Raw genomic sequence first — 14,798 nt, 5'->3', positions numbered from 1 at the left:
GGAAAAACTACTGGCCCAGTTTTCATGAAAATAAGCTCATGGAAGAACCCGTGAAATGTTGGTTCAAATCCGGATAACAGGACGATACAAGTATTATATTTCACTTTGAATATCATTCCAAGATTCACCTTATATTGGAACAACAACTCAGAAAAAGTAATCAAAGTTTACTTTTTAGTATCCATGCCTATTCCATATTTTGACCTAAAGCACTTGAATCCACCAAAATGGGAAGAGCGACTTCACTACTTGGGAAATGACCTCCAAGGAGCATGTAAATGCACCGTTGGCCTTGGCTGAGATTTGTGCTTTCCCAATGAGTCTGGATTACTCTACATCCAGACTAAAGATGGAGATAGAACTAATGATGAAGAGTCTCAGGATTTAGTGATTCTCTTTATCATGAGAACTATAATCTTTGACCAGTGATTTTCATTTCCTGCTTTATAATTCATGTTTTTATTCCCATGAATAAATCAAGTCCAGCAGCCCACAGTGAGTGTAGATGTAAAGGGACTGCACGAACATTCATGCAAAAACGCATTCAAGGTCACTTTGCTTTGACAGCCGAGCTACAAGTCTGCTAGCGCTTTCCATCATGCTTTCATCATGCGTAATGAATGCTGTGCATGTCCTCCTCAGTAGTAGGAAACACACGCACATACTGTATAAACATGCACACTGCACACACACTCCGATTGAGAAGGATAATCCCTACAGGGCTGATGAGTCAGCGTCATCCTACGCGTTTCATCTCTGCGTATCTTTCTGTCTCCATCTCCGTCTGTCGCTCTGCCTGTCTCTCTCTCTTGTTTCCCACAGTGAGGGAAGCTGCTTTTGCCAGACTGCGAGACGAGCTGCACAGTCACGACCATTACAACTCTACATTAATCGATCCCCTTAATATACACTTAATCATGTCCTAAAAAGAGTACAATAAGAACATGAGAAGGGCTGTAACTCAAGAAATATGTTTGTAATGATTTGTTGCAACCTTATGGCATGTAAACTCATCTGTTGGAAAAGATGCTGGATGGATTATTGGGAAATATTGAAGCATGCAGCTGAAAAGACTCCTGCGGACAGAGAAAGAGAAAGTGGCAGAGAGTCTCCGCTCTGATTGAGATGCTGAACAACAATTCAGCATGAAGTCCTGACTCACCGTCTCCCCCCCACCTTCCTTTTCAATTATTCATGTTTGAGTGTGAGTAAGAAAGAGAGGCAGCTCGATACGTGGCCCTTCTCAAGCGCTAGCACACACAGATAGTCACGCTGAATATCAATTACTGGCATACTTGGTTACAAATTCCATATCCTGCATGTTGCAGAATGAAGCAAATTGAATCGTAAATATGTTATTACTTTTCCCTGCCAGACTAACACATAGTGAATTACACCTTTTCCATACGATCGATACAAAGTTGTTCAATTAGAGTGACAACATTTCTAAAATAATATTCCATTGATCTAGTATTGATTTTTTATAAACCTGAACGCACTTTAAAAACACTTTCACCAATAGCAATATCACAGATGAACACACTCACATTGCCTATCCTCTGGATAAGGGGCTGCATGGTGTTATTATTTTTAAAGGCAATCATTTTCTTACGTTACGTACAATAAAAGGCTCAGATAAATATAAAATATAGAATATTTATGTATGTTTAAATACATTATATTAAAATACTTATTTTGGCAAAAAAAATGAATTGGCACGCTCTCGAGGTTGTTATTGTGGGAGTAAAAGAGGAAGTCATGTGACGCAGCATAGAGAAGAACACTGGACTTTTACCTTGTGTGAAACTAAAGTCAATGTTGGCTTATTTTATTTTATGAAGGTAGGTTAGGTTACATAACATTACACAAGGAACATAACTCAGTCATGTTATAATGTGTTGGATAATTGACTTAACGTTGTTGTAAAGAGATCGCATGAATAATCCTGCAAAAAATGCATTCAAGGTCCCTTGAATCCCTTCCAGGTCAGGTTCAAAGTTAAGTAACATACTTAATAACTCGCATACTTAAAATGAGTTGCAATGTACATAACTAAGGTAACATAGGTAACATGTTATCTAACATATTTAACTTAAGTTACAATCGAACATTTCCTGTATAAAGTTCCTTATACAGGGTTTGTTGTTTAAGAATGTGCCAAACTGACCCTATAGTTGAGTATGTAGATTGTTGTAGCAGGGCCTGACCTATCTGACCTATTTTCCGGATTGGGTGTGAGATCTTGTCAAACAAGACGCAGTCTCCTGCACTGTCCTAGAATGACATTTCAGTCTCCCAGCATACAAACATGCCTTTCAATCAAAGCCTGGGGATTTTTAGCTGTTACACAAGGTTATTCGTGACATGCGGATTACAAGAGCCTCAACGCATTTATTTTTGCTATATATTCCACAGACTCATACACACACGTTCTACCCTGCTCTCATTTACAGAGACAGCACCTGATCCGTCATTTGTGTAGCCCAGCGAGCAAAAAGAGGACAGCATGTCACATCCTCTACAGCGTGCGTGCCATTGTAAAATGAGAGGGAGGAAAAAACATGAGAAAAAGATACCTGTCAGAATCACATGTTTGGAGGCACACATGCAAACACGCAGGCCACATACACACAGAGAGAGACTCATGCTCAACTCTTTAGAATGGAGCCACGCATGAGTCAGACTCAGAACTCTTGTTTTAGAAAAGCTAAACAAATGTATGCACAATATGCAGGCTCATCTGTTATGCATGAAATGTCTGGTACAATTCTCCCAAAAGGACATTGTTCCATGCAAAAAGCTAACCTTGGGGACAAAGACATGAACTGATCCCTTAAAAAAGCATGTCCCCCGTTTGGACACAGCTCATAATAGCTTATAACTTCAACCTATTGTTGTCAGAAAACTATTAAAAACACATAAAATGGTTGCATTCAAGTGACATATTCATTCATAACAATAACAATGGCCAATGGGGCTAAGAAATATGGTTATTTCTTGGGCTTTTTTTGTTCCTGAACTGCAAGGAATACAATAATATGGTTATGTGTATTGTAATAAAGGTAGGTCACTCAATGCACCTTAATGGCTGTTTAATGTGTTTTCGATTGCGTTTGATTAGGAGAGGTAAAGCACCGCACAAATAACCAGAATAAAACACAAAAAAACTATTCCGAGGAAAGCAGGGATGAACATTCTTCTTTTTTGTCATTTTATTTATGGGGTCATTTGTCAATAACAAACATATTGAATATGTCCAGATGTACACTGTATCCCTGTAGCAGGTAAACCATTGGGGTTGTATTGATCGAGATCTTCTACTTTTACACTGTGGACTCATGTGCTCTATTGACCCTTACAGTCTGATAACTGTCACTGAATACAATATGAGGATGCCCACCTGCAACACCCAGCTGCCAGGACTCTGATTTTAAATGGCACCATTTAACATATCAGTAACTGTAGGTGATATCAGAGCTGTGTGTGTGAGTGAAACTGAAAACAAGCTTCTATGAATTCACCGCAGGACAGACCTATACGCACAGACGCAAACTTGCACGTCACACCTGCAACATCTTCCTCATTTTTACAAATGTACCAAGGGGACATGCCAAGGTGGTTTCCTAGGCAACAAGCTCTCATATTTGCAGTTGAAGCAAGTATGCTGTCACATTCCTTTGAAATTATATTCAGGTGCAAACTCCCACAGCAGCAAACTGATAGGAGTCATCCAAACAAAGCCAGATGTATCGTATGTGAGTCATACCAGCCTTCACAAAGCGGTAAGATTCAGCACTGAATTCAAATGAATGCTGATGCCTGCACACACCTCTTATGCTGATCATTAATGTCATAATAAATCATAAAACGGTTTATCAATCATCTTCTATCATAGGTGTATAGGTGACTTGTATCAGTGTATTCACTAATCCTTCAGTGCAGTACGAGCCATGCTGCACGATGCCTTGTTGAGCTACACATGAACGGACCATGAGAGCTCAGTTTATTTTTAGCTCCTCTCACCCTCCAGCAACATACAGGGGGAAGGAGAGAAAATACCCAGAATGCTCAGTGGCTCAGCGTACCAATGTCGTGTGGCAGCAAAACAAAGAGGAAGCCAATGGGAAGCAGGCACTGTGGAGGATGGAAGTGACATCTGAGGAGAAAGCCAGCGTGCCACATAATGCTGGTGGGTGCAGATAGCAGCGCTGTTTTCATATAAGCTTTAGCTCCTGTGACATTTCACTCAGCCATTGGTGGATTGTGTTTGCTGTGATGCACTGGTATATTTATTTATTTTAATTTTACAAACAAATGAATAAATGTAAGTCATATGAAAGCTATGAGCATGAGGTCAGAAACAATGTGGGCAAGCAAAAATGCACCACAGAACACTTAAGCGTATAGGATGTAAAACTAAAACTTGTTAAATATATTAGGACATACCCATGTGGATTTTATAGTAATTTTAGAGTTTCAAAATTCCACATTATCTTAAATTATTTTTGAATGCAGGCTAAACATGTGTTCCTTTCTACCCTTCATTACCATATGTTATAAAAAATCCAGTAGAAGATTCATTAAGCAGCTTGAGTGTGTAAGGTATAGCTACAGAACTATTTCAGAAACATATTCTAACGCTAGAAAAAAGATAAGCTGTGAAAACCAGATTTGTAGTTACTGGTTTGCTAGCTTTTTCTAATATTTAAGGAGTTTAATCTAGCTAGCTTAAGTTTTGGATAAACTCAACTGGGGACAGGCAATACGCTCACATTTTAGCTAGTCTGCGGCTAGTGCTTGTAGCCCACTAGTTGGATTGACAGTAAACATTAGTAGCTTGTTCAGCAGTGTGTTATCATGGTACCAGCCAAAATGCTGCCTGCTCATTAATGAACAGTAACCTAAAGGCTAAACAACTTACAGAACATGGTCGGTTAGCTTGCGTTGTTGAACTGTTTAGCTAGCCACTTGTGTTAGCATCAGAAGAGTACCTTTCTACATAGCTTCAGAAAACAAAAACAAACATTTTTGTGTGGTGATGACAGGGTTGTTTCTGTAGTTTACACCTTTTCTTTGTTACATTTTGCTCAGTGCATCTTCGTTCATTGTTCAACAAAGCACCCAGATATCTGCTCGAGTCTATTTCCCTTCTTCTTGCCCACAGCTCTAATGAACTGTTTGCTCACTACTATGCTCTCCGACAATTCGGCCAAATATCTCCTTCCTGACCAGTCCAACAACTTTTCCTTTGTTCATTCATTTTGTCCTCCTCAGCTCCTTTCATCCCTTGTTAGCTGTTCACCTCCCATGAGGCTAGAACATCTCTATGGCTGCAGGTTCTGCTCCAAAGGAGGGAACAGAGATAAATATCCACCCTGCAGTCCCATGCTGAATCAAATAAGGCAGCCAAGAAAATGTTCTTTCTTATTTGTACAGATACAGTAAAAGCTGTATTTGTTTAGTTCTGTCTAACCTACACAGACTTTATTGCAAACATTGAACTTGTGCTTTCAACAGTGATTCTATCACTGTATTACTAACGAAGATTTGTTCATAACCTCATACCTCCAATTCACTTGGATATTCCACATGAAGTTAAAGTTAAGACAGTATAAACCTACTGTGTTCATTGTCAAAGTGTAGATCATTCCTTATTGGAGAAACTGTAGGGTCGCATAACATTTAAAATTAAGCCAAACTTTGGAGAACTATATGTGACAGGAAACACTTTTTTGTAACACTTTTTTTTTGCGAATTCAGGACCTGAGGCAGAACTCAGCAGGAAGATATAGTAATAATAAAACAGAAGGGAACCCGAGCCCCTGTGCATTATTCAAATGGAGCCAGGATGTAGACATGGCCCTTTAACGTATGAGCTGCTGGATAGGCTGCTCAGCTGATTACCTGCATGCCAGGACAATTCATGTATATTAGGCCTCAGCATATAGATTGTTGCCATTTTGGTATAAAAAAATCCCCCCAGAGATTGAACTCAACTTTAATATGAATGTTTTCATTCTCAGAGTAGCAGTGGCAAGGGCATTGCGACCTCCAACAAACATCAGAAAGAAGACTGAGAGGCATGGCAAGAGGGAGGTAGGAGGTGGGAGGTATTCAGAAAAGAGAAATGCATGTGAATTAGATGCTCTGATTTGAAGCAGATAGGGGATCCTGGTCACAGCTCATTAATCTGGACACACTGTTGGTAAGACAGTCCTCCTCTCCTCCCACACAGTGTTTGACATGAGAGAGGCATTCTGGGGTGTTCACAGATCCCTGCTGTGAGATCAGCACTGCAGTTCATGCTGAGCGCTCTCACCAACCTCCTCTCACATTCCTCTGTTCACTGCAACTGGCCATTAGGCAAGCACAGCACAGAATCATTATAAAGTAGTAAGAATAAAAGAGAAAGATGGGTAGGAGTGGTGGTGGCGGGTGAACGATAGAGTGGGCGAGGCAAAAGGAAAAACATACGAGGACCAATTAACTGAACAGCAAGTCTGGAAGATGCTGGAGGATACTTTTCCTCCGTGTAGAGAATAATCACACAGACTTAAACTGTGCTTTCAGAAGACACACAATACATCTCAGGCATGTTGTGATTGTGTCTTTTAGCTCAAATTGAATAAAATTAGCCTACAACTATAAGATAATTGTTACAAGCTATTGCCGTTCTTACACTAGACGCAATGTTATATGCTCTACGTCTGTATCTTAGCGAGTCATGGGCCTGTGAAACATGTCATATAGGTGTTGGAGATGTCACATTGCTGCATGTTAAACCACTGAAAACGAGTCCCAACACACAGGAGTGTAACTGTGAAGAAGCATAACAAAATAACTAGCAGCAGTTTCAGTGAATATATCCACACTGACAGCGTTTTCAGGCATGCCAAAAAACATGAATACTCTGTTTTAACTTCAATGTTTGATTCACACTGGGACTGAAGACAGGTTTCCTGCTACAGGAGTTGACTGACAGTCCATGGACATGAGAGCTTCAGCTACTGTTGCCAGGAGACATGATAACCTTTATACATATAATCTGGCTGGTTGATACGAAGCAAAAATACAATCCTAAGGCAAACAGCTGACAAAAGAGATGCTATGAACCTAAATATTTCCAAACAGGTGTTTATTGTATAGCTTTTTCCAGTGGTAACAGCTACTACAACTTAAGCCACTTATTTACAAGGGTTAGAATATTTAGGTATGTTATTGTTTTTGCTGAGTTAGATGAGAAACGTGGCACGTTACGACAACTAGTTGCAGAACCAGTGTGTACTAGTTTATGTTAACTACTCAACTTATGTACACAACTTCCTTTAACTACACCTGAACATAATTATTTTAGCCCTAAAATGTCTCAGTAGTTTGTGGCCTTAACATAACCAAGTAGTATTGTTTGAATTCAAGACATTTACAAGTTTAAAACTTTGCATCGTTATGTGGTGGATCATTTTGACAACTACAGTATAAGAACTGGAAGCTAAAAGCCTAATATAAGTAAACGAATACGCATAATAACCTGAAATGTATACTCTATATATTATAGTAAATAAGCTCATAACATCAAGCTATTCCTCTAAAAACAACAGCAAAATGTTAAGATTTGTAACTATTATTAGTACATCTTGCCTTAACTGGATTGACTATACTAAATGCAATGCACTTGAAGTACAAGCTTTGCATGTGTAGGTTATTAAAGCATGTAAGATAAGGAACATATCAGAAAGAAAATAGCTTGAACATGCGCTAACACACACAAGACTTTACAACGCCTCCCCCCATTTCAGGGCGACAGTCTTTCCCTCAAATGTGGCAACACATTGATTGTGACTCATGTTGTGGCAACAGCACCTTAGCAGTGAAAGGGGACTCAGCACGCTGTTTATGTTTTCTAACCGCCTATCCTTCTGCCTCCTCCCCCCATCACCAAACACACACACACACACACACACACACACACACACACACACACACACACACACACACACACACACACACACACACACACACACACACACACACACACACACACACACACACACACACACACACACACACACACACACACACACACACACACACACACACACACACACACACACACACACACACACACACACACAGGTCCATGTATCCTGCATTAGCTTTGAGCAGAGTATACTCGCATCCATGTGTTAAACAACCTGTTAATTGGAGTGACCCGATTTAGAGTGACAGCAGAGCGTGTGATCATTATTGCAGAGAAATGCAGACAGTCCTAAATCCTGATCAGAAACAAGGTTATTATGATTAACATCGTCTGGGTTTGAACATAGTCTGCATGTATGTAAAGAAGAGAAGGAAACCAAGCACATACATCTTCGGAAAACATAACCTTCTAGCTATAAATCCGTCACACTCTCTCAACAGCAAGAGCATTACGAGGTTAGGGCGACATTAGCAGCAGTAGATGGAGATAGAGGCTATTAGAAGCAAGAGAATGGCAGAGCCTGTGTTTTGGGAAGCAAAGCCATCTTCATTTGGCAGACTTTCAAACCCTGTTACACTTTCTCTCTTGTTGTTACCCTGTGGGCCACCCTGCATGTCCTCTGCTCCATCTTCAGGGCCTTTGGGTTCACACTGAGAATAAAAAGTGTCTGTCCAACATTCTCTTGCCTCATGGTGGATATATAAAATAAATGGGCCCATTGATTGAAGTAATTATTTGGCAGCAGCTGATTTTGGTTATAAAGCTAAATTTCAATGTCCTGCAGCCGCAGAATGATGTAGAAAGGAGTGTGCCAGGCTTATAATTGAAAACTGAATTGATGCAGTTGACAGATATTGTGTTATGTACTCAGCCCTATCAATCCAAATAGACAGTGTCCAGTGCAGTGTCCCAAACTCAGCCCTGATGGAATGTGTTGCAGGTGAGGAGATTAAGAAGGTTAGAATAAAACGCTGTGTGTAAATGAAGCATGCTGCTCTCTGACATTCATTCAATTCGGTGTTTAGCAATGTTAGCTTAAAGTAAAACTGATTAAATTAACCCTTAAGCTACTTCTCTTGTACAAATGTTAGATTCATGCCCATTCCTAAACCACATCATTCTTAAATGTTGTGTACTTATAATAATCAATCCCATTGCATTTGTTCCTAATCAACAGGTTAACAAACATGCCAAATGAGATCATATTTAGTCAGTAGTAGTCACAAAGAAAACGAGAGAAGATGCATGGCTTTTGCTTGTTCAGTGTCGAAGTAAAGTGTCTTTAATTTAAGAATTTATCATCTGCGTACTTCCATATTCATCCTCATGAACACTACTAGTGATGGCCATCTTTACACGTTTCCTATCATTCATAGCTTCAAGATTTTTTGTCACTGACAAAAAGTTCAGATCTTCTAGGCAATGATCTTCTTTGCTCCCAGTCATTATCCTCCTGACTCACAGCTGCAATCTCTTTCTCTGCATCCCTACTTAAGTCCACAAAGACAAAAACATTCCTTCTTTCTCTGGGATGCTGCCAACACCATGTGGCATACTCCCGCATGCCCACAGAGGCACACACATGCAGCCTATAAGCTATCGAGAGCCTTCTGTAAGACACACAAGGGCCGTGTGGGGTGTCAGGCAATCTGTGCTGCTGTGCTCTAATCTTTTTAGATTTTGGAGGACTTCTGTATCGCAGTCATCTGTCAGGCTCCTAATATAGACAGGAAATGTTTGCCCTAGAGACAAGTACCTACTATTTTCCAGATATTAGGATTACTTTGTTGTTGAAGCCTTTTCTCCTCCATATAGTCTGCAATTTGTGGCCTGAAGGGACACATCATATGTTCATTCCACTATGTTGAACTTTAAAGGGGCCCTATATGTTCAGTTGTAGGTTCATATTTGTATTTTGTGCCTCTCCTGTGACATGTCTCCATGCTTTAATATTCAAACTTCTTTATTTTTCTCATACTGCCTGTGCTGCAGCACCTCTTTTCCCCCTCTGTCTGAAACCAGAGCCCAGTCTGCTCTGATTGGTTAGCTGGCCGGCTCTGTTGTGATTAGTCAACCGCTTAGAGATGTCCCAAGCCTTAGCCATATCATGTATAATGTGTTGGAGCGCTAGCCAATAGAAGCGTAAGTGTTTCATATTGTTGTCACTACAGTATGTTACGGAAGTAAACAAAGCAGTCGTATCATTACATTACATTACATGTCACTTGTTAGACGCTTTTATCCAAAGCGAATTACATACTCAATACTGTGGACAATCCCCCCAGGAGCAATTTGGGGTGAAGTGTCTTGCCCAGGGACACAACGACATGCTGACTGCATTGGGGTTTGAACCTGTGACCCCCTGATCCGAAAACCAATGCACAAAAACCTATATACCATACTACAGGAAAGAGAAAACAGTGGTTGATAAATACAAATTCAAGGTACTGGAACTGAATTCAAAGTGCCGGCTCAAATGTTAATTGATCCCAACCCTATAGGTTAGTTTTAGGGTATAAAACAAACAAACTAAGCTAACAGCTGCCTCGAAACTGTCAAAAATATATACTGCTAGAAAAATGTCGTGGTGCCTTTGGAAGCTGAAGGACCTAATTCAGTCTAAAAGCTTCTTGAGTTTTCTCTCTCTCTGTCAGGGCTTTGGGGTCACAGCATGAGAAGCTTACTGTTCGGCTGCTCTCTGGATGATCAGCCGAGCAACAGACCAATACACATTTGGCTTTCAGTGGAACAAACCATAAAGGATTATTTGTAGACTATGGATAGGTTCTGTCAAGACCTGCCTGGATTCAAGACTAGGATAATTGAAGAGGTTAATCCTCTTTTTTTAAATGTATTGCATTCTATTGCTTTGATGATGCTGATCAGATTGACCGACTACATTACTTAATGGTCGTCTCAACGCAACGCTGGAACTCAGTTGGAGAATGACGAGAAAAGCATGATAAGAGATATCTTTCGGCCATTTTAGATAATCTGTTACTGTCACGAAATGATTGCAATCAATAATATCTTTCTAACATCTTAATATAATTTAAATATGTACATGTACTTTAGTAGGAGATGGAATGTCCAGGAGCAAAACATGCTAAATACATGTGAATGTGTGCAAACAGCAGAAATGACCCATCTTAATGCCAGAGACCATTAACACGATGGGAAGATCGTTGGAGTGGAAGGAGAGGCTAATTATGAAGATGACTGGTGATGCTGGTGGATTGGTAAAGGAACATATTATGTACTGAAACGCAGTTTTATTAAGATGGACTTCTATTTCGAAAGACATTTCACAAAAATACAATTATGGTTAGGAAGATTATTGTCATGTATGATGTAATTAATAATGCATAAAGGGTCTTTTGTGTAGAACACTGTGACTGCTATGTATGTAGCAACAGGTTTTCTGACAGTGCAGACACAAAAAACGATGAACTTCAGTTGCCCCAAGCAGCACATTGGGTAAATGTCAGTTGTGGATCAAATTACATGTAATGTCAAAGGCATATCTACCATTGTTGAAATAATTCACCTTTCACCTAAGCCCTTTACTTATGAGTTGTTTTAAGTTACCAAACAAACCTGAACTCTGCTTGTACTGAAAGAGTTTGTATACAAACAAAGATGTCCTTACTTTTTTGGTTTAACTTCACTGAGTTCTTGTCTGTTTCGGCATAATACTCAAATGTGACCAAAGAATTCTGAAGTCTCACAGTTTACAGCTAAAGTGATTTGGATAAATGTATGCTATGTATTCATCCATTATGTGTAACTACTTAACCTTTTATAGCATTACTGTGTGCTGGAGCCCAGCTATCATTGGTCAAAAGGAAGGGTTCACTCTGGACAGAATCCGGAAAACATGAAGAAAACCAACGCTAACACGAGGAGAACTTGGAAAGTCCACACAGAAAGTTGGGTTTATTGTCAGTCAACATTGCTAACAACTGCACCACTTTGCCGCCCAACACAGTCATCTCGTAAAGATTACTAGTTATGCTTTTGAGTTTTCATCTCCGTATTTAGTTTGATAGCCAGTTGGTGATATCGTTTGCTAAACAGCGGCCACTATGACCGACATTTTAGGATAATAGGACAGCATTTGCCATCTGTTAACCCAGAACATGTCGAGGTAGTTTCTTTAAAGACATACACATGATGTGCTTGAGTGCAACAGTAACTAACCCAAAAAGTCCACAAACTGAATTATTAATCTCTACGAAACAGCTGTCTGTTTAAACGTTTGCTAACTTTAGCTTTCATTAGCCACTATAAGCTACTAGTCAAACCATGACCAAGCAAGGCTGAAGGAGCAGAACCTCGGTGTTTGGGAATAATTTGCTTAGGTATTCAACCTTCGACCCAGTTCATAATTTTCTCCTCTCACTGTCTCCTTTCCCAAGGCATATGTCTACTGCCTTGGGTATTGCTGCTATCTCTCTTAAGGAGGGGCAGCTTGGGCGCATTGTTGTTGCCAGTCTATGACAGAGCACAAGCCGCCATGAGGTAGTTTACTGTTCAGGGGCGTAGGTTCCCTGGTGCACATTCTTTTCTATGGACGAGAGCTAGTTAGATTCAGGGTCCATAATTGTTTAGTCTCACTGATAAAGAATGTTGATTATTACAGTCCGAACTAGTTCAAACCTCGAGCTGCAGAAGAGTTCTTCAGAATTGGTTTGCCAACCGCCGTGTCAACTGGTGACACAAAACCTGTCTTGTCAATTCTCCGGCCGAAACTCCAAATAAATCGTCAGTGTTTGCCATCAAAGCTCCAACTCTCCTCGTGTCTCTCTGAGTCCTGTTTCCAATTGCTTCAGATGTTTCCCACACCCTCGGGACATAAAGAAATAAGTATTTTTGCTCATGGATTCAACAATCCATTAGTCAGAGGGAGCTCTGTGTATTTTGTAGGTGACTGGTAGAGCCAAAAGTGGAGGGCAGTGCTTCCTCTGTATTCACCACAACAGAGTGCTGACACAAACTTTGGCCAGCTCCCCTCGGCTATGATTCAACGCAGTTCATCATTCATTCAAATTGTTTAGTCTGAACACGAACAGACAGGAGGATCGATTCCTCCCGCTGGGTCTGAGTTTGTCATCTTGGTCCATTTCTTCAGATTTGATACTGAGGACATGATGAATGGCTAACTCTGGATTGGCTCATATCTGGTCCAACAGTGCATGTCTGGTATTAATAAGTAATCTGTACACTAACCTGTGGTTAAGATAATTACATACATGTCAGATTAAATGATGTCCTGATGAGGAAGGCCTCCAAAGTATGTGTACATTGTGTATAGGATCTTTGAAGGCCAACGTTTATCTAATAAGTTTATACTTTTATAGTCCACTAATCTGAACTGACTTTCATGAAAATGTGTGAAATTGTGTAGGAGGGACCAAGGAAGAACCCATTACATTTTGAGAACCTAAAAGATAAACATTGATGTCAAATAAAGTAGGGATTCGCTGATCCTACCTTTTTAATATCTGGGCTTTAATCGGCTAAGCTGTATGACTTATTGAGTGGAAGATAACTTGTTGTTATGTGTGTGGCAATAGATATCCAATTTCAGTTCTGGTGCATCATGACTTAAAGATTCATGGAGATGTACACATATGTTTGTGTATGAAGAGCAAACCCTTCTAGCACCCTGTGACACCTTTCTAAACATCACCTTCCTTAAGTCCACTGTAGCATCATTTGTGGGTTTGTTCATCACATCTTAATCAAATGTATGTGTGGATGCTCACAGGGATGGTTGATAACTGCTCTCAAATATGCTACATATCTACAGTTAATGCTGCATTAAGCCTTTTCCAAATGCTTTATAGGCTTGGCTTCTCCAGATATTATGTCCGCGTTTGAAATTGAATTGGCACCCTTCCTCCATCCTTTCCCTCCCTTGTTTGTACCATGCCAACAATTCAACAAATTGCACCAAGAAAACAGGCAGTGATGTATGCTGCAGTGCCACACACCTTTCTGCACTATCATAGGGGACCCAAGCAAAGGCTTGTTTAGTATACACCACTGGAGCAACATGGAGGGAGCCGGTCTCCAGGCAGTAAGTGCCTGGTTTAAGGTTTTGTGGCTTCCTTCTGATGCTCATCTCACCAGCACAATGGGGGAAGAAACCCCCGCTGTAAGTGGTAATAGGTGGTTTGTTCAATTAAAGCATAATGTTGGTGTGTGTACAATATGGATGTACATGTAAGCACATACTGTGATGCTGATGAACCCCCCAAAGCACACTAACACACACTGGAGGAATGGATGGGGGGTGGCAACAATTGTGGTGTTGGTGCGTGGCCTAGTTTTACATGAGGAAGATTGATGGAGGGTCGAAAGGACACATAGATGAGGACATGTATAGATGTATAGATGTATAGATAGATAGATGTATAGATAGATAGATAGATAGATATGTATATATAGATATAGATGTATAGATATAGATATATAGATAGATGACTCACATTCCAGGTGCTTCTTCTTTGGAGCTGTCTGTTCATGTGTGGTGGCTTTACACACGGCCCGGGCCACCTCGGATCCGGTCAGGCCGGCCTGCGCCGCGGCGATGCGGTCCGTCAGAGTCTGCCCCGACATCTTCTCTGTCCGTGGAGTCCAAACCTAGACTATAGAGCGGCCACTACGGTCCTACCCCCCACCTCCCCCCCCCCACACACACACACACACACACACCGAAATGAACGACCCCGGTGTCAGTAATCCCGGTTGCCCTCGAAAGCACCACAGGCACACAGCTCTAGAAGAGAAATACCAGGACACTTTCAATAGAATT

The 14,798-nt window shown here is 40.6% G+C and overlaps 1 protein-coding gene across 1 annotated transcript in view; it reads right to left on the bottom strand.

Moving 5' to 3' along the window:
• Positions 1–14,602, bottom strand: part of snap91a (synaptosome associated protein 91a) — a gene marked incomplete at its 5' end in the record, with an annotated part of 37,015 nt that extends 22,413 nt beyond the window's left edge. The window contains 2 exons of the mRNA XM_079692763.1: positions 14,111–14,136; positions 14,473–14,602. Of these exons, the coding sequence (XP_079548889.1) occupies positions 14,111–14,136; positions 14,473–14,602 (156 nt within the window). The remainder of the gene's footprint in view (positions 1–14,110; positions 14,137–14,472) is intronic.
• Between the last annotated feature and the right edge of the window lie 196 nt (positions 14,603–14,798).

This window comes from Notothenia rossii, assembly GCF_949606895.1.
Source record: "Notothenia rossii genome assembly, chromosome: 7".
In the NCBI taxonomy this organism is placed as follows: Eukaryota; Metazoa; Chordata; class Actinopteri; order Perciformes; family Nototheniidae; genus Notothenia; species Notothenia rossii.
The sequence above is the reverse complement of the archived record's forward strand: the minus strand, read 5'-3'. Positions and strand labels throughout refer to the sequence as shown.